The sequence below is a fragment of the Panthera pardus genome, unplaced genomic scaffold (genome assembly GCF_024362965.1).
Source record: "Panthera pardus isolate Hobbes unplaced genomic scaffold, ASM2436296v1 HiC_scaffold_20, whole genome shotgun sequence".
Lineage (NCBI taxonomy): Eukaryota > Metazoa > Chordata > Mammalia > Carnivora > Felidae > Panthera > Panthera pardus.
Window position 1 is genome coordinate 59,822,888 of NW_026526766.1, and position 24,650 is coordinate 59,847,537.

The 24,650-nt window shown below is 38.8% G+C and overlaps 1 protein-coding gene across 2 annotated transcripts in view; it reads left to right on the top strand.

Moving 5' to 3' along the window:
• The first annotated feature begins 147 nt into the window (after positions 1 to 147).
• The window catches only part of NCBP1 (nuclear cap binding protein subunit 1), a 37,745-nt gene continuing 13,242 nt past the window's right edge, over positions 148 to 24,650 (top strand). The window contains exons 1-14 of one of the 2 annotated variants that reach the window (XM_019454406.2): positions 148 to 262; positions 6,854 to 6,942; positions 7,482 to 7,582; positions 9,410 to 9,566; positions 11,936 to 12,043; positions 12,375 to 12,496; positions 14,827 to 14,896; positions 15,356 to 15,571; positions 18,238 to 18,335; positions 19,030 to 19,093; positions 20,732 to 20,842; positions 21,600 to 21,664; positions 23,280 to 23,342; positions 23,577 to 23,651. In XM_019454406.2, the coding sequence (XP_019309951.1) occupies positions 229 to 262; positions 6,854 to 6,942; positions 7,482 to 7,582; positions 9,410 to 9,566; positions 11,936 to 12,043; positions 12,375 to 12,496; positions 14,827 to 14,896; positions 15,356 to 15,571; positions 18,238 to 18,335; positions 19,030 to 19,093; positions 20,732 to 20,842; positions 21,600 to 21,664; positions 23,280 to 23,342; positions 23,577 to 23,651 (1,373 nt within the window). In that variant the 5' untranslated portion in view covers positions 148 to 228. Of the gene's footprint in view, positions 263 to 6,853; positions 6,943 to 7,481; positions 7,583 to 9,409; positions 9,567 to 11,935; positions 12,044 to 12,374; positions 12,497 to 14,826; positions 14,897 to 15,355; positions 15,572 to 18,237; positions 18,336 to 19,029; positions 19,094 to 20,731; positions 20,843 to 21,599; positions 21,665 to 23,279; positions 23,343 to 23,576; positions 23,652 to 24,650 lie in introns of those variants that run through there. The other variant, XM_053908114.1, reaches the window with a different exon arrangement.

The window sequence follows — 24,650 nt, forward strand, 5'->3', positions numbered from 1 at the left end:
CGCCCTCGGCCTAGTGAGCTCCCAGACACCGGCTCTCTCGCACCTGAGCCCGTCAGGCCCACTCCGCACCTCTCCTGCCTGCGCTTCCGGGACCCGTCTCGAGCGAGTGCGCCTGCGCGCCGGACACTGCGCGCGCCTCCTTGCTGTCCTCGCACCGGCCGGCGGTCGGACAGTTCCTGCCGCTCTTCCCTCCCGGCTTCTCGGTTAGGCAGCGCTCCGGCGTGCGGCATGTCCCGGCGGCGGCACAGCGACGAGAACGACGGTGAGTGCCATCGGCCCTGCCGCCGAGGCCGCGCCCAGGCGGGAGCCGAGGTCCCGGGGGCTCGAGGGAAGGGATGGGAAGCCCTCCCCCACCCCACCCCGGGAGCGTTCGGGGAGCCACGGAGTGAAGGAGGGTGGCACACCGGGAGTGTGGCCAGGCGACTTCTGGAAAGCCCTCGCTTCCCCCCACCCCAAATCCTTTAGTCGTCGGCCTGGTGGATCTCTCTAGTCTCTAAGGACTCTTCAGGATTTGGTCCTTAGAACCGTCCAGTAGGGAAGTATACCTGGGTCTGTGCGGCCGTCTCTTACGCACAGTGACAGGGACCACTAGTCTCAGTGGCTCGTTTTGACCCTCAAACTGCACCTGTAAAGGGCCCTCAGAAGGGAAAGAACAAAGCGGTGAGTGGAAGATCTGACGAATTGCAGTCTGAGCTCTGCTGTACCGGTCATGCGTTGGTCTGCCTTCTTTCAAACTGCAGGAAAAGAAATCTGTGTCTTATCTATACTCACGAGGTCACTAATAAACAGATGCACGTTGTTACATTAGATTTTGAACTGACTGCAAGCGCAGCGCATTTCCCTCGTCAAAGAGGAGTACTGGAAAACACACTGGAGAGCTCTTAGAGGTGTAGATCAGGGGTTCTCTATTCCATTTGGATCGTTGCGCTCCTAGGGATCATGATATTGCCACCATAAAAACCAAGGATAATTTTGCTAGTTAAAAACAGGAAAAAGGTGCTTACCTTACAGAAATCAGCGGAGAACACACATCCACCAGGAAAGAAACTAAGTAATTCTATTATATTACAGTGTAGCGCTATTTAAAAAGTGTGTGGTGTATTGGTTAAGAGGCCAAATCAGAGGATTTAAGTTCAAAGCTAGACCCTATCATTACTTCATGATCTTGCCCAGGTTTTATCGCTTCTGTAAACCTTAGTCTGTAATATAGAAGTATATTACATACCTCTTCTCAGTTTGTGAGGGTTAAATGAAGTAATACATGTGACATATCTCATGATGATATTTACTTATTTATCATCGGTTAATGCTTAAGAGGTGATAACCTTTCGCAGGTGTCAACGATGTAAGAAAAGATATGGAAGAAAATTTTTTAATTAATTTTTTTCACTAACATTTTCCTCACCTTGAATCTTGGGACTTTTAGGAATATGAGCAGAATCACATGTGTTTAGTTTCATTTGAAAAAAAGTTTTTTAATGTGGTTTTTTTTTTTTTTTGAAAGAGACAGAGCACGAGCGGGGGAGGGGCAGAGAGAGAATGAGACACAGAATCAGAAGCAGGCTCCAGGCTCCGAGCCATCAGTACAGAGCCTGACTTGGGGCTCAAACTCAGGAGCCTTGAGATCATGACCTGAGCGAAGTCAGACGATTATTTGAGCCATCCAGACGCGCCTCATGTTTTGAGTTTTAACAACGAAACATCAGATTTCTGCTAGAGAATAGCTTGAGAGGATATTCTAATCCGGCCTTATCTGACACCTAAGGGTCCAGAGCTTTAGTATAATAAACACGGAGACACAGCCTGCAGTGGCTTGACGCCAGTGAAAGCAAGTCCGGGGCTGTCATCAGGACACAGGTATTACTCCGCTGCGTGCCTAGATTTTTTTGTCGTTGTTTAATACATGAGGCTTATTGCATAACATACATACTGGGCACAGAAAATACAGCTTCCCTATGCTTGGAATTCGATTAATCAAAAACTAATGCTTGAAATGATCGCTTGGGATTCAGGGAACTTTCAAGTCTTTTAAAGTTCTTCCCTCTTTCTTCGCTTTTCTCATACTTTCTTTTCTCCACTCTTCTCGCTTCTAGGGCACCTTAAAGGGAGAGAAAATGTTTCCAGAGGGCAACCTGGAGAATTGAATGTGAATATGTACAAAAACAACTTTTGCTTTTGTTATTGTGATGGTAGCAAATTTTTCTTGGGAGTTAGTTTCTTTTAATACCAGATGGCCAGTAAATCATGGTCCGTTCGGGTCTTGAAGCAGGAACCTTAGAATAAATAATAGAAAGAAGTAACATGAGTTAATTAAACTTTATTCTGGTGAATAATTTAGTAGTAGGGGCAGTTCATAGTTCCTCTTGGATACTATACCGAATCTGAAACTTTTATGAATTGCCACAACTTGGGTAATGATCAACTAGGGTTTACCCTAAACAGTGATCTGAATTTTTTAGTTAAGCTTCTACTGATTTTTTTAAAGATCTGAAATAGTAGATGCCTAAATGTTTGAGACTATTTTAAAATAGGCTGAATTATAATAGTCCTGATTAAGTAGATATATCAGCATTTCTGGATTGTTGTCAGCTCTTATCAGTCACTGGCTGCTATGACTTTCCATGTGTTTGACGAGATACGATCGTTTATTCAACAAAAATTACCAGTGCCAAGCACTGTCCTAACTACTGGCATGCAGTAGTGGACAACATGAAGATGAAGCCTCATTTTCCAGACAGAACACAGTCAAATAAAATAGAATGTGTCAAATGGTGTGAAGTGCTACAGAGAAAAGTAAAAGCAGGAAAAGGGGGTAGAGACTGTTGTTGAGGTGGAGTTGCTATTTATGTAGGTTGATCAGGTAAGGCCTCACTGAGAATGGCATCTGATCTGAAGACTTGCAGGAAGTAAGGGAGCAAACCAGATGGCTGTATGGGGAACCATGAGTGCAGAGGACTTAAGGCTGGACCATTCCTGTCATGTTCACAGAAAGCAAGGAGGCCAGTGGTGCTGGAGCAGAGTTGGAGGAGTGAGGAGGGGCTGAGGGGGAGTTGTAGGAGCTAAGATAAGAGGTAGCAGAGGATCAGCTCATAAAGGGCAGTTTTAAAATTGTATCTCTTTGTTGAGGCTGGAGTGTCCAGGATCCAGGGAAACAAGTTAGGAGACTATACCAGTGAAGTTCACCTGGAGTTCAGTTTATAAAGAAGGAAAGGGAAGTCCTAAATGGGAAATTAGTGTGTGTGGATACTGGTCCACTGCTAAATCTAACTCATTTCTTAGAATCTCCAAGAATGTCTCTGGAGCTTTGCAGTTATTACAGGATATGCATACAATAGCTGTTGAGTACATTGTTTATTTTGTTATTCTAAGAAAGTATTTATATTATCCATAATCTTTGCCAAAAACCCATATTAACTCCCTTTTCAGCCACTTAGAATTAGGTCCTTGTCTTTTAGACCGTGACTGCTTTTTTAACTTCACTACAGAAAAAAAATATAATTAAAAGTGAAGGGATTTGTTACTCCAAGGAAGAGTGTAGTTTGTATACAGGCTGGTGATCACCTCTGCTTTAAAGCTGCAAGATCAAGGTACTCTACTTTTTTCCCTTTTACCTTGTTGGTTTTGCTACTTTACTTTCTCTTTTACAGGTAGGTCTTTGTTTTCCTGCTTGTGTTTTTTATAGTAAGTAAAGATACAAGATGTAGTACAGTGTATCCTTATAAAGTTAGGATCACCTTACAGGGAAAAAAATTACCGGTGTATGAAGATCCTGTCAAATGGGTTTTGTTTTTTTTTAATTTTATTTTTTTTTAATGTGTGTTTATTTTTTCTGAAGGAGAGAGACAGAGCGTGAGCCTGGGAGGGGCAGAGAGAAAGGGAGACGCAGAATCTGAAATGGGCTGTAGGCTCTGAGCTGTCAGCACAGAGCCCAATGCAGGGCTCAAACTCAGGATCCCTGAGATCATAACCTGAGCTGAAGTCGGATGCTTTACTGACTGAACCACCACCCAGGCGCCCCTCAAATGGGTTTTAATATTTTTTTTTCAACGTTTTTTTATTTATTTTTGGGACAGAGAGAGACAGAGCATGAACGGGGAGGGGCAGAGAGAGAGGGAGACACAGAATCGGAAACAGGCTCCAGGCTCCGAGCCATCAGCCCAGAGCCCGACGTGGGGCTCGAACTCACGGACCGCGAGATCGTGACCTGGCTGAAGTCGGACGCTTAACCGACTGCGCCACCCAGGCGCCCCTCAAATGGGTTTTAATAAAGATCTGCGTCTTTCTTCTATACTAGCCAAGACTGTCAGAGTGAAGTGGCAATATGTAACTTGAATCTATATTGTAAAACTTCTACATAGTTACACTTAATATAAACTCTATTCTTGCTTTGGGAGCTACCATGGATATGTTTTCTTAGGGGTATATGAGAACGTTCAGTTAATTCCTCAAATTTTATCCTTAATGAGGGTGCTTTATTCTGTGTACCCAGGTTATCCTCTGAGTTCAATATCCTGGTACTGTCCGTGAGTTCAGATGTGTCTATAGTTTTACCACCCCCCACCTTCATATCCTCACATATCTCAGGTGAGAGTGGGGCATATCTTCTTAATATGTTCTGCCTCTTCCCATTCTCTAAACAAAACTTGTCCTTTGATACAGTCAAAATGGGAAGAGAGAAAATAGGAGTTGCAGTTCAGGGAGGACTATGTACTTGTATTTTCTAGTTTGTCTTCAGAAATCCTGCCTTCTCTCCCTACAGCATTATTTTCTCCTTTTCTACATTACCAGAGGGTCTGGGAATGTTGCTTTAAAGACGGGGGTATGATTCCAAATTAATTTGGGAACGAGCTAGCTGGATAGTTAATTTAGGGAGGATGTGGAAGGTGGGATGTGAGATAAAGGGTTGGCAGAGTAGATGGGCTAGAAGGAAGCGAACGGTAGTTAAAAGTTTTAAAAAACAATCATAAAAACCAAAAAAACTGCTCTTATTTGGCTAGTTTTTTAGCATCTGCATTTTCCCAACCTTACCAGAAATCTGGTTCTGAAGAACGGCCATTAGTATATTCTGCTTTCTAGAACAGAGTTGCTCAACATCAGCACTATTGACGTTTCAGGCTGGATTATTCTTTGTTGTTGGGAGTTGTCCTGTGCAATGTAATATGTTTAGCAGAATCCCTGGCTTCTACCCACTGGATGCCAGTAGCACTCCCCCAGTTGTGACAACTAAAAATGTCTCCAGAGATTTCCACGTGGCCCCTAGCGGGGACAAAATCTCACCCAATTAAGAACACTGCTCTAGAAGAAGGCTATTTTAGCATCCTGGCTGACAGCTTATATAAACATTGCATTGAAAATGCAGTTTTTTCAGTGAATAAATCCTGGAAACAGAAGACCTTTTTGTGAAAGTTGGTGGTAGAAGCTTTATAGATCCTATGCATACTTGAGAATCGAGGTCACTGATTCCACTGTATCACACATGTCCACTTTACATGAGCAGATATCTCTGGATATCTCAGCTGTCACATTGCATGCGTGTTACTTTTTTTTTTATGGCATTATCCTCTCAAAACTATGTTCATTTGTTATTTAAGCCAGATCATAATGATAACTAAGAAGTCGGGGGGTCAAAGCACATAGTGCTTTACCCTGTGGCCTTTTATAATATTTCCATCAGGTCCTATCTGGATAGTAATAGATTGGTTTTGTGCACCTTGAGTTCAGGTGGCGCCTGAAGATCATTTCAGTCATTGGAGAGACTTTTAACACCAAGCTTAGAGTAGTCAGGTACTGTGTTTTATGACAATCACTATATATTTCAAGCCAGATGTTACAATGGCAAGTAAGTGATTATGAGTTCTGTAAAAATGGCTCAGAACTTTTAAGCCGTAGATTATTCCACAAAAGGATACAAGGTATGCGTATTAAGGTTTTAAGCAAAATGGTAAGAGATGTTTAACAGTAACAGTCTGAAAAATAGTCCAATGCCTAAGATTGATTTGTAGTTTGTTCAGCCTGAATTCTTCAGCAACCAAAAGGACACCTAGATGATTGGTAACAATTTCAATGTGGTAGATCTTTTTTTTTTTTTTAAAGATTCCGTGAATGATAACCAGTTTTTGAACATAATAGAACAGTAGTTAAAAGTAGGAAATCATAAAACATATACTTTCCCCCACCAGTTATTTGATACAGTGCTCAGGACTTTTCTTTGAGTATGTGTCTGCTGATTGTAATTCCCATTATTTGGGACTATACCCTAATGCTACATGTTCTACAGAACCAAAGCTATTATTAATTACAGAGTTGAAAGCTCAAACACTTGTAAAACTAGTGAGGAATCCTAATGTCTTATGCTCCCTTTCCTATGTTTTGACATTTTCCTTTTTTAACCTGGTTTTCATTATTAGAATAATGAGTACTACTGGCACTAAGAGGCTTTAGGACCAAGCAACTGAAAATCAGTGAACAGTTCAGTTTAAAGAAGGGAGTAGCAGTACCTGAGTGGTCCAGAGAGTATTCTAACTAACGGTGGTTAGGATGTTGTAGGCACTGCTCCTGCCTATCACAGAAGTGCACAGGGCTGCTGCATTGCACAGCTCCATGGGGCACTGTTCACACAAAAGTGAACATAACTAATGCCTCTTGCAGTTATTATAGTGTCCCTGGGTATGGAGGTCTTTGTCTTTGGTGGTTCTAGCCCAGTCTGAAAAGTGGTGGGTCAGTTAAGATCTTGTCCTGTGTGTAAAAAGTAGGGTTTCTGGCAGGAGAGAGATTAGAGCATTAAAAAAGTTAAATTAAATTTGTGATACCGGACTCATCATGTCATGTTAATTTTTTTACATTGTTGAAACAGGGGGACAGCCTCACAAAAGGAGAAAGACCTCTGATGCAAACGAAACTGAAGATCATTTGGAATCTTTAATATGCAAAGTAGGAGAAAAGGTATGTGCAACATAGGCACAGACTGTGAGGGGCTTATGGTTGTAGTTGACTTTGTTCGACTGATTTCTGCAGCTGAAACTTGGTGATCTTAGTTTTAGGCAATCTATATCCCAAAGTAAATATATTAAAACCCTTGGGGTACAGATAATTGATAGTTCAATGTAATTTTCATAGAATATGAATCTTGGAAGAGACATTAAGGAAAAATCCTTTCAATTTATAAATGAAGAACCAAACAAGTCCTGGTTACTTGAGGTAATTTGCTGAGAGGCATATGTTAAGTGAATCAGTTACAGAGATAAAAGAGAACCGATAATGTCCTCACATTTCTAATTCTGCTACCTTAGACTGCTTGCTTTTAAATTTTCATTCATTCTCTTTTTATGGATTTCTAAGAACAGTAACTACCCCAATTGATTTATAGTAAACCTGTCATAGTGCCTTTTACAGATAAGACTTTAACTTTTATTATGATCACTCAGAAAATTTTAACTAATTGCCGAGTATTTAACAGATATTTAATATGCTGTCCTCTACAGAGTGCCTGCTCTCTGGAGAGCAACCTAGAAGGCTTGGCAGGTGTTTTAGAAGCTGATCTTCCTAACTACAAGAGCAAGATCTTAAGGCTTCTTTGTACAGTGTATGTATGCAAAAGATTTGTGAGTCCAGGTGATAATGTATTATCTACTCTTAAATGCTTTGGGAGTGTTCAGAAGATGTGTTTATATTCCATGTATTTCATTAGCTTTCCTTCTAATGGGAAACTTATACAAATGAAATGACCTTTGGTGAACCTTAGCGATAAAAAGGACAAAATTGAGCATTTTCCTTAACATTTTGTTTCTTGGAACCTTATTATCATTTGAGTTGACTGTTTTCACATTCAGAGATTTTCTTTTAAGCATGTACACTTAAATATATACAACATATAGAGTTTGATTTATATATTAAAGTGGTAGTACTAAACAAATTTGGGAACTGGTCACTTGAGTGATAGTCCTTTTCAGAAGACTGGAGAAGTTTTGAAGCTATTAATGGACATACTCTTTCTTCGACTTAGGTTTGCTAGAACAAATATTATTTAATCTGTGAGTAAATTAAAATGGGAAAAGTGTTATATAGAATCATGAAACAGTCTCTCCCAGTGATGGAATTAATCCAGACTTTCTCATCTCTCAGATGGACCTTGATCACTATGAATTATATGCTCTGCAAAGAAGTAGTTATGACTTTTGGATAAAAGGGGTCTTTGTACTGTACATGAAGTTATAAATCATGAGGTATTTTAAAATTTCACATACGAAGGTGATTTGTAAGTTACTATTTCAAATATTCTAATTAAATAATGCTACAGCTCATTTTTGAAATTTAAAAATGTACACGCAAATCAAAGTTACCAGTGGATTTCATTTTAACCTCACAAAGTACAAATAATTTGGGTTATAGTTTTTAAAAAAAATCCAGTTTATATTCAGGAAGACCTGTCCTTAGACTAAGAAATGACTAAGACAAATTAAAGTGCCTTCTGTTTTGGAAGCATTTTTTAGAATGGAGTAGATTTATGTTTAAACTGTGATGGAAACCATGGTTTTGGGGGTGGTGAGGAAGGTTACTATCAGTGCAAGTGTTTTTTGTTTTTTGTTTTTTTTTTTAATCTAAATTGTCCCTTACACTCTGCTAGGCGCGTTGGGAAAACACAAACTGTGTATGAGAATTTGATCATGAGCTCCTTCCTGTTTGCTTTTCTTTTTTGAGATAATTTTAAAGGCTACCTAAATTAGGAAGCAACATTTGCTTTCTCCAAAGGTTTTTTACTGTAATCCTCTTCCTTGCTTTTCAAATAACTGTAATGAAAATTAGCACACTTGGAGTAAGCAATCTGGGTTGTAAAGAAATTTTACTGTGTCCAAGTACCATGTTGACATTCAGCAGTTTAACTGACAGGAACATAGCTGAAAGTGGTGTTAGTTCTGAATATTTTCTAAGCAACTAGAATAGTGTTTCTGGAAGTAGAATTTTGGTCCTGTGACATTTGGTTAGCTAAGTTTAGAAATAGTGAGTGTTTCATCTCCCCCTTAATGATTCTGCGTTAAAGAAACTTGCTTCACCCAGCATTCACCAGATGTTTTACCATGGAAACATTTTCTGTAGGATTGCTTTTAGAGTCCACTAAATACATTGGAAGATAAACTGGTCTAGCATTAGTTACATTTATATTAGTTTGGTAAGTTTATAATTAAAATGTTTTACTTTCTTACATCTTGGATTAACAAACCAGAGTTGAAATGAAAAATTGCAGGCATCATGTCTGCAACTCCTCTCAATATTTATGCCTTTTCTGAAGTAGTTTTAAAAACACAGCTCAAAGTTAATAAAATGATAAAAAATTTGCATGATGTGGAATTGAGCACCGTAACATAATGCTGTCGTTTTGGGGTTTTCTTGTTGTACTGGGTTCTCAAATCAGTGCACGTCTGTTACCTGAGAAGCTGACAATTTATACAACATTAGTTGGACTGCTGAATGCCAGGAATTACAACTTCGGTGGAGAGTTTGTAGAAGCTATGATTCGTCAACTTAAAGAATCATTGAAAGCAAACAATTACAATGAAGCTGTATATCTGGTAAGTTACTTTTTTAGTATATTACGACTTAGTGTTGGGATGGAGGGAGGAGGTGAGCTACAAGCAAGGAATTTATCCTTTCTCCTGAAATACAGTTCCTGCTCACCACAGTAGCTGCTCTTGTGAAACCATTCTCACTAAAGGTACCATAGAGCTCGTTACCAAGTCGGGTGACTTCTTTTCACTCTGAATCCTGGTTGACATTCCTGTAAGCTCGTGCTGCTTTACGCTCCTTTCTTGTCTGGGTTTCTGCACCACCTCCTGCTGCCACCTACTGTCTATACCTCTGTCTCCTTCTATTGGGTCATCTTCCTTTATGCTTTACATTTTGTGTTTCTCGGGATTCTGTCCTCATTTCACTTTTTTTTTTTTTTAACGTTTATTTATTTTTGAGACAGAGACAGAGTATGAACAGGGGAGGGTCAGAGAGAGAGGGAGACACAGAATCTGAAACAGGCTCCAGGCTCTGAGCTGTCAGCACAGAGCCCGATGCGGGGCTCGAACTCACGGACCGTAAGATCATGACCTGAGCCGAAGTTGGATGCTTAACCGACTGAGCCACCCAGGCACCCCTTCACTTTTCTTTAAATACACCTCTTGAAGCATTCTCATTCTCTTTTATAGCTTTGTAAACCATGTTTATTTTGGTGACACCACCCTCTTCCTGACAAGTTGGTGATCTGTATGTCCTGCTTCAGCCTTTCTTTTGAGCTCTGGCTTCATGTTCCAAATACTACCTGGATAGCCCTGAGGTATCTTGCCTGGAAGTGCCTAAATTAATGCATCATTCTGTCTTCAGCCCACGCACAGTGTCTGCTGTCTACTGCATAATGCATCTAGGGATCAGCATTAATCTTGGTCTTCCCTTTGCCCCCTCATCCTGTAAGCAGCCCCCAAGTCCCATCATTTCTGCCTCCTAAATTTTTGTCTCATCTGTCCCTTTTCCTTTATCTGTAGGGCATCTGGCATAGTTCACGCCTTCCTTCTCATACCATTTTTTTTTCTTTTTTTTTTTTTTAAGTCAGCTCTATGCCCAGTGCAGGGCTTGAGCTCATGATTCTAAGATCCAAAGTCTCATGCCTTACCAACTGAGCCAGCCAGGCACCCTCTTCCTCTTCATGTCTTAAAACAGCCTCTTAACTGATCCTTTTGAAGTTAGATTCTCTACCTTTTTCACTGTATCTTCAGGGTCACCAGAGTGGTCTTTCTGTAACTCTCCCTGCTTATGCTGGTTATGGATTACAAACCTCAGTTCCTTCCCATTCTCCACAGTGGAAGGTCTTAAACACCTGTGCACAATATGGTTCATTGGGTTAGGAAAAGTAAATATTTATCTTAAATGGAAATGGAATTAATAAGCTTTAATAATATGTAATACATAGATTGACAGTGGGCCAGTATATATTATATATGTCACGTGTAATATTTATATTACATATAGTTATGTTGGAAGCATGTGATCAAGTTCTTTAACTGAGTGTACACTACCAAAAAAGGTAGACACCAATCAGGCTGTGAGATTAAGTCCAGACTCCATAGCCTGACCTTTTCTGGTTGCCCCAATCTGTTTCTCTATCCTTGCCTCCCATACACCCTCCAGCTATATCACAATTACTTGCAGATCACTGAATACATCTTTTTGAACCCTTCTGCCTAGAATACTCTTGTTGCTCTCCACTTGAGGTATACTTCAATCATCCATTACGGCCAAGCCTAAATGTTACCCCTTCTATGATGCTTTCCCCTCCCCCCCCCCATCACTGTTCCTAGAGCACTTTTTATTTACCTTTTAGTATAGGAGTTGTGCCTTCGGATTGACATTATGCTCGTCCCACTAGACTGTGAGCTCCCACACGACAGGGACTTTAAGAGCGCTTAGCAGTGGCACTCAAAGGACACCCAACAAATATCTGTTTAGAAATTTTCATTTCTATAGTCCAGTGAAAATTTTTTCACAGAGAACAGAAAAGATTATAAGTTGAGGTAGCTATATTACAGTCTAGGTTCTTAGTGTAGCATGGAGTGGAAACCTATAAATGCACATTCCTGTCCATAATGTTTTTGCCACAAAAGCAGCCATAGACCTCATATATGAGAGTACTGTGTTCCATTCAAGTTTATTTGTGGACACTGAAATTTAATTTCATAGAAGTTGCATGAATCATAAAATATTCTTTTAGATTTTTTTTCAAGCATTTAAATAATGAAAAACTATTCTTAGTTCCAGGCTGTGCACACGAAAAAAGGACAGCAGGCTATATTTGACCTTGAGGTTTAGCTTTTCAGACATGTGGTTTCAATCATCACAAGATTGCTTATTTTGTGATTATATTACATTTAGATTTAATAGAAATTGTTTTCCCTAACAGGTCCGTTTTTTATCTGATCTTGTGAATTGTCACGTCATTGCTGCCCCATCCATGGTTGCTATGTTTGAAAATTTTGTAAGTGTAACTCAGGAAGAAGATGTACCTCAGGTAAGAAAACCTGAATCTTGTCTGTATAGTACTAAGAATTTTTTACTGGTAACCCTTTAGTAATAAAAACTAAAAGATACCGGTAGGTTATCACACATTCTTAATATCTAGAAGTTAAGTCAACTGCCATAGTGATTGGTTCTCATGACATCTGTATGTTAATTTAAATGACTGTGTCTAATAAAACTAACACAGAAATGCTCTGATTGAGCCAGGTGTCTTACCTAAGCCCTATTAAATAGCCTCTATAGGATTTCATTCAAAATGAGTACAATAAGAATGAATATTAACCAGCACATATTTTAAGTTTGCCTTTTTAAAAATTCTTCAGGTGCGGCGGGATTGGTATGTGTATGCATTTCTGTCCTCTTTGCCCTGGGTTGGAAAGGAGTTGTATGAAAAGAAAGACGCAGAGATGGACCGCATCTTTGCCAACACTGAAAGCTATCTTAAGTAAGAGCACCTCTTATAGTTCTTACTGATGTGATGTGTTATATTTTATGTTAGTAATAACCATGTCAGTTCCATTTCTCAAAAGATAACCTGTAGAGTTCCCTATGGCTGTCTCTAAGTAATCTCATTCCCTTACTGTTGTAATTTACTGAGACCTCAGAATAAACAAATACGTTTTCTTACTTTGCTGGTGCAAGGGGTTTGGTAACATAGCTCCTTTTAAGCTGCTTTTGTGTATGTTGGCAAAGGCATAAAATATCTTAACATTAGTGGTTCTCAAAACTTAGTGTGCGTTAGAATCACCCATGATACTTAAATGTGCTCCAACCTAACGTTCAGACCTGCTGAATCACAATATCTGAGAGGCTTATTAGCACATACAATGTATTTATTTCATGTAAGTTAATCCTATACCAAATCCTTAAAACAGTGGCTCTTAACTTTCACCCAGCCCACATTTCTTGAGAAATAGGATACATTTCAGTTAAAAGTCTCATTCTTGGGCCCCTGGGTGGTTCAGTCAGTTAGGCATCCAACTCACAGTTCATGAGTTCAAGCCCTTCATTGGGCTGCACTCTGACAGCATGGAGCCAACTTGGGATTCATTCTCTTTCTCTCTCCCCGTCTCCGCCCCCCCTTGCCCCTCCCCTTGCCCCTCCCCTACTCCCTCTCTCAAACTTAAAAAAAAAAAAAAGGCCTCATATCCTCCTATTACCCACATCTTCCAAGTGGATGTAAAAACTTTGTTTGTCTTATTAGGTATGATACTAACAATAGGCGTTGTTCATAAATTTAGGCTTAATTACCCAGCAGTGTGATAACGGTTTTGTGTCCCCTTAAGTTTTTTCAGAATAATTTTGGCTTTTGGCTTTTGGTTTTTTAATTTTTTGTCACATTCATTTACTTTTGAGAGAGAGGAAGAGACGTGAGCAGGAGTGGGGCAGAGAGAGGGAGACACAGAATCCGAAGCAAGCTCCGGGCTCTGAGCTGTCAGCACAGAGTGTGACATGGTTCTCGAACTCACCATGAGGTCATGACCTGAGCCGAGCCGGACACCCAACCGACTGAGCTACCCAGGCGCCCCAGAATAATTTTAAGTTTCATTTTCTATCTATTAATAGGTAATTGACAGTTACAAAAAAACTAAAATAAACGTAAAGATAAAAATATGCTTTGTCGTTATATTAACCTACTTTTTTTTTAAAATTTATTTATTTATTTATTTATTTTATTTATTTTTTTTTTTTCTGAGACAGAGACAGAGCATGAGCAGGGGAGGGACAGAGAGAGAGGGAGACACAGAATCAGAAGCAGGCTCCAGGCTCTGACCTGTCAGCACAGAGCCCGATGCGGGGCTCGAACTCACAAACTGTGAGATCATGACCTGAGCCGAAGTCGGTCACTCAACCGACTGAGCCACCCAGGCACCCCTATATTAACCTACTTTTAAGTGATAAATTTTTTAAATGTTTTTATATTTTTGAAAGTTGTAGTGGCTTTCTTTTTAATGTAGATGTTTGCTGGGACACTTGGCTGGCTCAGTCAGTAGAGCCTGCAACTCTTGATCTTGAGGTTGTAAGTCCAAGCCCCACATTGGGTATAGAGATTACTTTTCAAAACAATAAAATTTTTAAAATAAATAAATAAAATATAGGTGTTTGCAAAAGAATAAAAATGAAAGAATATGAATATCCTAGCGTTTGAGTGCATGTCCTTCCCCTTTTTTATACAAATAGTAGTCCAGTCTACACACACTGTTTTCAACTTTTTTTTTATTCCACCTAATATAACTTGGATTTGTTGCATAAAAGTGTATAGCTCTATGTCCTTCTTTTTAACAGCTGTATAATATTCCACTCTTTTAATGTACCATAAGTTTTTTGGTCCCTTATTGGTAGACATTTAGGTTATTTCCAGTCTTTTGCTATTATAAATGTTTCAGTGAATATCCATATATATGTCTGTGTGTACATGTACGAATATATTTGTGGGAGGGGGTGAATTCTTAGAACTGGCTTTGCTGGGTTACAGTGCCTTAACAATTTTAATTTTGGTAGATTTAGTCAAATTGCCTTCCAAAGAGATTATACTCTTTTGTATCTCCTCTAAAAAGATTGTATCAGTTAGTCCCTCTGCCAGCAAGGTCTGAAAGTTCAATCTGCCCACATTTTGACAATTTAATTACATTATCAGAATTTTTCATATCTGCTAATCTGATAGGTAAAAGTGTTATTTTACTGCTTTAATTTGCATTTTATTAATTACAAAACAGGTGAAATCTTTTCGTGTTGCTAAAAACCTAAGTGTACATTTTTCATTTTTGTCTTTAGAAGACGCCAGAAGACTCATGTGCCCATGTTACAAGTATGGACTGCTGAGAAACCGCATCCGCAAGAAGAGGTAAATTGATTTGCGCTCTCTCATGACGCAAGCACGGTCAGCTCTGGAGTGACATATTCCGGATCATTCCACTTACATACCTTAGCTACTTTTCCACACTTCCTATCCAGGTCCAGCTCCTCATAGCCCTAGGCATATAGTGGATTTTTAAAAAGTGTTAGAATATAATCGAAGCATTTCCTCTTCTGTGGGATTCCAGATATCATAGAGTTGAGATCTTTTTTATTTAAATGATATTTTTATTGAAAGTGTAAGTGGTAACAACCTCAAGTAGGTAGGCTTTATAAAGTAATTAAAGACAAAAAGCACTGTTCTTTGTACTATATTTAACTGCAAGCTAGCTTACTTTTGTATCCTGTATTTTAGAAGGTACTGACTTTTGGTTTATTCTAGTCAAAATGTTTTTTCCTATGATCTCCAAATATATATATTAATTATTAAAAATTAATCTGTCTTTAGTATTTAGATTGCCTGTGGGCCCAGATTCAGAAATTGAAAAAGGATCGTTGGCAGGAGCGGCACATCCTAAGACCTTATCTTGCCTTTGACAGCATCCTGTGTGAAGCCCTGCAGCACAACCTGCCTCCTTTCACACCACCGCCTCACACGGAAGATTCTGTGTACCCGATGCCAAGGGTCATCTTCAGAATGTTTGATTACACGGATGACCCCGAGGTGCGTTACCACCCGAGAGTTCCTGTCAAAGGGCCCGTGTTGCATTGTACTTGTGGTTTAATCCTGTTTGAATCATGCCTGTGATACATGTTAATCTCAAGTGGTTCGTTATCTGAGAGGACCAACAGGAGTGAAGTTAATGGCTTAACTTAGTGAATGGTTTCTCTGCATGTGCAAGCACTTCTCCTTAGCACTTGTAAATAGTGTGAGAGTGCAGTGCGCATGTGAGTGTGGGTTCACCCGCCAGACTCGTTTGAGTTTTAGTCCTGTTGTAGTCAGATCCCAGCTGTGTGGTCGTGGGTGAGTCAGTTTCCTCTCTTAGTTTCCTAATGGAATAATAATGGTATGCTCTAATAAAGTTTTAATGAGGAGTAAATTACTAACAAGTAAAATGCATAGGACAGATTGTGACACATGAGTGCTCAGTAATATTAGCTATTATTCTTAATAAGGCTGTTTTTCAAGAAAAATCCCCAGTTTTTGAGATTATCCATCTCACTCTAACCCTCACAGCTTGTCTTACTATTCATATTATGTAATTGTTTTTTCAAAAATATTATAAAATATTTTTAATTTGAAAACCCTAAAGTTTAGTATAAGCTGACTATAGTTTTTAAATATACATATTCTTTATTATGAAGTCAAATTAGCAGCCATTACACTTTAACAGTTAAGAAATGTATAATTTTGATATGGACCTTTGGTATCAAAATTTACATTTTAACTATCCTTTATTTTATATATTTGGGTGACTGCTTTAATAGCTAAACAGCAAGCACGGTGATCACTGGGTTGGTTTTGGCTAAAGTACCATACCGTTGCTTAGTACATTCTAGTTAACAGAGAGCAGGATTTGTCAGCCTTGGCACAATTGACATTTGGGACTGGAGAATTTTTTCTGGTGCGGGGCTGTCCTGTGATCTGGAGGATGATTAGCAGCACCCCTGACCTCCACCAGCAGCATCTAGAGGGCAAATGTCAGGTGTGACAACCACAACAATCTCCAGAGATTGCCAGGTGACCCCTGAAGGCAAAATTGCCCCCATTTGAGAGCCACAGGCATAAAAACCAGTATTACCACCTGAGGTCAAACTTCAGCTCTCTTTCTCCTGTCCTCTCTTTTCTGTCTGATAAATTGCTTCTGACCAGTGAAAATTTAGTATACGTGTAATCTATCTCCGAGTAGAAAATCGTCAGATAATCAGTTTCATATACAAAATTATCAGCTTGCTACCCACTTTGGTATATTTCATATATAGCGAAATGCTTTTAGTCAACATTATGTGATTGAAATCTAATTTACCTTTAAGATGGCTGGAATGTTTGTGATTAGGCATTTGTTCATGCAAGGAGAACTACAACAGGACCTCAAAATTTGTTTTTCTTTTTTCCTTTTTTTGTTTTTGTAATTTTCGTTTAAGAGAGAGTGTGTGTGCCAGTGGGGGCAGAGGGGCAGTGGGGGAGAGAGAGAGAGAGAGAGAGGGGGGGAGAGAGAGAGAGAGAGAGAGAGAGAGAGAGAGAGAGAGAGAGAGAGGGAGGGAGGGAGGGAGGGAGGGAGGAGAGAAGAGAGAATCTTCAGCAGCCTCCATGCTCAGTGGGGATGGAGCCTGATGCAGGGCTCAATCCCATGACCCTGGGATCATGACCTGAGCCAAAATCAAGAGTCAAGAGCTCAACTGACTGAGCCACCCAGGTGCCCCAAAATTTGTTTTTTTTTAATTGATTGTGCCTCTGTATTTATACTTAATTTATAAGTACACTTCCTTAACGTTTATACTTAATTGGTATTGCCTCCCTTATATGCCCATTTTCCTTTGCCAGAAGAGCATATACCTATAAAATATTTTTTCCCCTCAAGGTGAGGATTTTGTTTTGTCCTGGCCTTTGAAAAAAAATGTTTATTTTAAAAAATTAAAAATTAATAGAGATTAAAGTAAAGGTCATTAAGAGTCTACAATAGTAAATAGTAAGTAAATAAATTCTTTGAACCTGTTTGCTATGCATATACTTTAAACAAATATCATGCAGGTAGTTTTCTAACCATTTTTTTGAACAATGTAGTATGTTTGTTTTTCTATGCATGTATACCTTTTATGTCTATACAGTTTGAAATAGAATATTTCCTCTCCATATTTATTATGGAAGTTAATCCACTCATGGTTTAAAAAGTCAAACTATAGAGGCACCTGGGTGGCTCAGTTGGTTAAGTGTCTGACTTCAGTTTGGGTCATGGGTTCAAGCCCCACATCGGGCTCTGTGCTGACAGTTCTGAGCCTGGAGCCTGCTTTGGATTCTGTGTCTCCCTCTCTCTCTGCCCCTCTCCCACTTCTCTCTCTCTCTCTCTCTCTCTCTCAAAAATAAACATTGAAACATTTTTTTAAAAAGTCAAACTGTATGGAGCTAATAATACAGATTCTTTGGCTTGAGATGGGTGATGGTAGCCTGGTGTCGGGTGCTAGAAGAAACGCTGCAGCTGATACTCATTGTCTTGTAGTGAACATGACAGTGAGATTTGCTGAAATAGTTTTCACACTTCTGAACTTTTAAAATCCTCAGCACCCAGTATAGTGTGTGGAACATAATAACCTCTGGAATATTTGTTGGATAAATGAAAGTAAGTATCTTTTTCTAGCTTGCAGTATATATACATTTGCTTTTCTTCTCAGGGTCCTGTAATGCCAGGGAGCCATTCAGTTGAAAGATTTGTAATAGAAGAGAATCTTCACTGCATCATTAAGTCCCACTGGAAGGAAAGGAAGACTTGGTAAGATTGTTTTCATGGTAACTTTTAGAGTGGAGAAAAAGTAGCAAGTTTGATTTGGTAAGAGCAAAATGTATATAAAGAGTGTAAGAAAATCTTCCTCTTTCTGATGCTCTGTCCTTTTAAAAAATAAAACCAATCTCTGAGAAGACTTCTTTGCTTTCTCAAAGCCCTTCACACTCAAATAGTCGTTGTCCAGATGCTTTAAGGTTCTATAGTGCTTTATAGTGATGTGCACATGATGTTGGCTTTTTTGTGTGGGTGTTTGCCAAAGGCTATGGACAAATTAACATGAATGACCAACTGGTTTTGGTGTGAATGTCATGGGAATAAATGAATATTAATAGTTTTCTAGCACTTAGATATCAGGCTTTGGAAGTTTTGTTTTAGTATTTCCTTAAGCCTTGGAAAGTTTTGGTTTAGATTGTAAGATGGAAAGGAAGATAGTGTTTTGGGAGCGATCTGCTCAGAAATTTTGTAGTAGATCCTAATATGATTTCTTAGTATTATTGGTTATACTTCTTTTTTCTTTGAAGGAGTTAAACAATTTGTGCTATATTTAAGTGAAGTACCTGAAATCTGGAGCATTTCAGAAAAGATTTCTTTCCCTTATATCCGAACACTGCTTTTGCAACTGCTTATTTGATTTTTTATGTATCTTTGTGTACTTACTAAACTTCAGTTACATTGTTTATAGTGCTGCACAGCTGGTGAGCTATCCGGGGAAGAACAAGATCCCCTTGAACTACCACATAGTTGAGGTATGCATTCCACGTGGAGCATGTGTCTAAGTTTCTGAATCTTTCTGCTGATTTTAGAGTGTAATTGAGTCTTGGCTTTTTTTTTTTTCTTGCAACTTATCAGACCCTGAAAATTAACACAGGAGTGAGGAAAATGCTTTTGGTTTTGGTGTTCTGTTAGCCATGTTAGTAAAGAGAAAAGAGGAGGTTGAGACCAGTAGCCAAATGGAATTTTGAGTTGCCCATAAATTATTTATATAGTATGTCTTTATTCATGGATAGTTATCATAGATAATGTTGTTACCTCCAGTCCTGTCAGTACATTGTCCACTTACCAGATGTATAATTGGCTTGAATAATTTAAAATATTGTATTACTTTACGCAGATGACCTATCCTTAACTGATGTCTATCTGACCTCTTATTACTAGCAGACCTCTAACAAGTATATTATTTTGTGTATTCCTAGAAAACAAAAGAGCCAATTGTTTTTGGAAGTAGGAAGAATAAATAATGCTTTTGACCCCATATTAAGTCATACAGAAGGGCGATAGTAGTAAAGTTGAACACCTCGTAGAGACTCATGTTCTGAAAAAGAGTGTTTTCACTTGACACATGAGTCAGACTGTCCACTGCATTATTCCTTTATGTAAAATACTCATGTGATGTATTATTTAAGATACACTTTTTATTCATACTGATGTGCTTTCTTGAAAATACTGCGTCTGTCCTATCTTTATAAAACTTGAGAGTATGTTTAGGCTATGAACTTGACTCGTTGATGTGTCAATTGAAATGGAAAACATAAATAAGTTAGGCTATGAACTTGACTCATTGACCTGTCAATTGAAATTTCAAATCTGAAAAATAATCAGAATGAAGTATAGAAGTATGGGAGATGGGGGTGAGAAGAAAGAACACAGACCAGGCTGTAGAATTCTAGGTAGGTGGTCCACAAATTATACAGGGAGGGCAGAAACAAGTTTCTGAGCAACAGTCATGGCAAAGAAATCTTGGGCTACCAGAGAGATTTCTGGGCACCGATTTTATTTTATTTTATTTTATTTTATTTTATTCATTTTAATGTTTATTTTTGAGAGAGAGAGAAACAGTGTGAGTGGGGGAGGGGCAGAGAGAGAGGGAGACACAGAATCTGAAGCAGGCTCCAGGCTCCGAGCTGTCAGCACAGAGCCCGACGCAGGGCTCGAACTTAAAAATTGCAAGATCATGACCTGAGCCGAAGTCAGACGCTTAACCAGCTGAGCCACCCAGGCGCCCCTGAGCACCAATTTTACAATGTAGCAGCCTGGAATGACTTGACTGTCTTCTGTTCCTATCCTCAGAGTCTAATAAGGGTTTTTACTACTTACAAGAATGAGACCCTGGTGGATCTGTGAGTGCTGCACAAATCAACTCCAATACTTCCAGAGTTGGAGTTAATTGCATGGATATTCTTATTTAATTGAGATACAATTTTTATTACAGTATTCAATTACAGTTCTTCATGTTTTAAAGAACATTATTTTAAATATTAAAAAGTAATTGTTCTTTCATTAGAAAGGCCATGGAGTTAGAGTTTACATTTAGAATGTTGAGGTCTTTCTGATAGAAGTGCGTAGATACCTGTGGAATTCAGTTCTGACTCATGATTCTTTTATAGGTGATCTTTGCAGAGCTGTTTCAGCTCCCGGCACCCCCTCACATTGATGTGATGTATACCACACTGCTCATCGAGCTGTGCAAGCTTCAGCCTGGTTCGCTACCCCAAGTTGTATCCTTTCTGTGGTTTGTAAACTTACTCTCTTTGGCCTGGCTTTAAAAGATTATTAAATATTTCTTACTGTGGGTTTAAATCACTTCATGAAAAATTTGGCATTTCTTCAAAAATTAAGCATACATGTATCACTCAATCCAGCCATTCCACTCTTAGGTATTTACCTAAGGGAAATGGAAGCACGTTTCTCTACAAAGACTTGGGCGTTAATATTCATTGAAACTTTATTTGCAATAACCTAAAATGAGACAATTCAAATATCAGCACATGAATGTATATACAAATATGTCATATCTATACAATGGAATACAACTCAGTAATAAAAAGGAACAAATTTTTGGTGCAGGCAACAGTTTGAATAAATTAGAAAATATTTATGCTGAATAAGAGATACCAAACAAAAATTTATACTATATGATTCCATTTACACAAAATTACTAGAAAAGTAATCCAGTGATAGCTGACCCATATTTGCTTGCAACATGGGGGAAGAGGGGAAGAAGAGGCTATAGGGGAGTGTGGGGAAATTTTGGAGGTGATGTCAATATTCTCTGTCTTTATTTCCTGGGTGTATATAGGTCAGATTTATTGTACGTCATTGATAACTCTAGAGCAGTTTTTAAAAAATCAATTACATTAAAAAGATACTCAATATTATCAGTCATTATACAGACTTCTAAGAAATGTTATTTTTTTATCACAACTTATTTTGAAGGAGGATGAGGAATAGTTTTCCTTATCCTCGAATTCACAGCTTGCACAGGCTACTGAAATGTTATACATGCGTTTGGACACGATGAATACTACGTGTGTAGACAGGTATAGTAATTGCCTTAGTTCTATACTGATTGTTAGCAGCTCTGCTCCCTGTACTTTATACAAGAATTTGATCAGCAAAACATTTGCCTTCTTAAGAGTTTCTAAGTTGATTTTTCTTTCTCGCCTCCTCAAGATAATCTTTTGTATAATAATAAAACTCATAGTTGTAACATTACATTTTCTAGTCCAACTTTCAATATGAAATAATGACCATGCTGAGGTTTTCTTTAATTTCATTCATTGTTCATTTGTTTGGTGCTTTGGTATAGCTCTACTTTTTCTTCTGTAACTGGGTATGTAACTTTTAAAATCGGCTTTGTGCTAACTAATTCCTATGCAGGAGCAGAATCTAATACGGTGTATCATGTATCAATATATGTTATATATGTATTTTTGTTTGTTAATACTGTCTGCTTTTAAAATAATTAGCTTCTAGATAACTACAGCTTGAAGACTCAGTTTATACAAAAGATCATATTGGATTTTTAGAGGTGTGGTAATTACGTGCCCACTGTCTCCTTTTTGGAGAGGCTTGTGTGCTACCTTTATCAGCTGGTACTCTTTCTTACCTCTTTTGGTCCCCCAAATGAGATGGGGACAGGTACTGAACGTTTCTCCAATTTCCACAATCTTTCTTTTTTATTTTTCTTTTTCAAAGGAGTGATTTTTTTAAAATACTTTTTGAGAGCGCAAGTGAGCAAGGGGCAGAGAGAGAGGGAGAGAGAGTGTGGAGCCCAAAGCAGGGCTTGAGCTCACCTGATGCAGGGCTCAGACTCAAGGACCATGCGATCATGACCTGAGCTGAAGTCAAATGCTTAACTAGCTGTGCCATCCAAGAGCCCCTCCATGATCTCTCATGTCATTGTTCAGATTCCATTTCTGAAAGTTATTAGTAAGGACTATTCTGTGTCAGACCTATTATCTTGAGTAATTTCAGTGATTGAAGTTACAGATTTCATCTGTAATTTCATGGATTACAGATCCATGAAGGACATGCTTTAAGAAAGTGTCTTCTGATTTTTCTCCCAGTCTAATAAAGCTAGGAATTGTGTTTTGTCATTTATTCAGCAAATATATGTTGAGCACTTAACAAATTTCACAGCATTATACTAAAGTGATTTCTGTTTGGTTAGATCACTTGTATTTTTAGGGGGAAAGAGATGGTATATTTTGTGGTGAAAAGGGCATAGTGTGGTGATGAGAGACTATACTTTGGCTCTGCCATTTATAAAATGTTTTATCTGCAATTCCTTTGATCTTTTTTTTTGGGGGGTGCTCTGTTTCATTGTTAATGAAATGGGGAAAATAATGCATTACTTGAGAGAACTCAGCCGTGTGTGTGTGTACACAAAACAGGCATTCAGATTGTATCTGTTACTAAAAAAGGATAGTACTTTTAGAAAGACTGAGATACGGGACTTATTTTTTGGAGAAGACGAATGGTAGGATTTACAGAGAAAAAGGTAAGTGGCAGGAGAATTTACAGCTTTGGTTGAGTATGTGCTTCTAACTCGATAAAACAGGGTTTTAGTCTGAATCATTACATAAGTTTCTGTTACAGATTGCAACCATTCATCCTTTCTGTCTCCCCACTGCTGCCCACTCCTCTCTATAGGTTTATTAATTGGTTTTCCCATCATCTGAGTAACTTCCAGTTCCGTTGGAGCTGGGAAGATTGGTAAGTGGTGGCATGTTTTATCTTTCCTTTCTCTGCAGTCTTCCATAATAAAACTTAGTATCTAAAGCTGTAACACAAAAGCAGTCTTCTTCAAAGTCTGAAATATCTAGTTCATTTTTGGTATTTACATATATATAAATAACTTATGTACAAGGAAACTTGTAGCTAAGTACACATTAGGTATAAGTGCAGATTATGTGTAAGAGGTTATAAAACTAGCTTTTTTCTCTTTAGGTCAGATTGTCTTACTCAAGATCCTGAAAGTCCCAAACCAAAGTTTGTAAGAGAAGTTCTAGAAAAATGTATGAGGTAAGTTCTTTGTGTTTTCTGCTTAGCTTAGTTCTCCTAAGTTCTTTGGGGGTTTTTTCTCTTCTGTGCATGTGTGATGTATGTCCAGAATATCATTTTTTAAATCCAAGTACTTCCTCTCTTCCCTTTCAGTTTTAGTCAAGATTTAGGCTAAAAAAATTTAAGGAGACTTGTCATCTGGATTCCACGTGAATTAGGCCAATAAATCTTTTGTTTTTTGTTTTTTTTGTCACATGTACTTTGAAATAATTTCACATTTCAGGAAAGTTGCCAAAATAGTGCAAAGAACTCTGTACCCTAGACTCCCTGGTTGTTAACACTTTACCACATTTGTTCTAATGTTCACTTCCTTTTCCCTGCTGTATACACCCACCCACTACACTGGACTCTCTGAAAACAAGCGGCAGATGTGATGTCGCATCGTTCTTTAACAGTCCGTTGTATCTTCCCCCAAAACAAAGATGCGCTCCCAGGTGGCCGGCACACAACCCTCCAAGTCAGGAAGCTGGCTCTAGTGTAGGAATCTGACATCCAGCCCCAAGACGCTGCTGAGATTTTGCCAGCCATCCTGATATGTCTGTTCTCTTTCTGGTCCACAGTCCTATCCAGGACCACACAGGTAGCGTTTAGTTGTCATTCTCTTCACATTCTCCCCTTGACCAGTTGTTCGTTCTTGTTTTCCATGCCCTTGTCAGTTGTAAAGAAGTTAGGCCTTTCTTTCTTGAGTTCCCTGCACTGTCCCCCCCCCCCCCCCCACCTCCTGTGTCTCCTGCCCACACTCAGGACCTGTGCTGTCGGTGCTTTTCGTCACGCGTCCCATCAGGAGGCACATGAATCTCTCCGCTGACATGTTAACCTTGACCACCTGGTCATGTCAGTGTCTCCCAGGCTTCTCCACCTGAAATTCACCGTTTTTCTCTTTGTAACTAATTAATAATCTGTGGGTGATAATCTGAGATTATACTCATATCCTCTTCTTCATCAAACCTCTCCTGACAA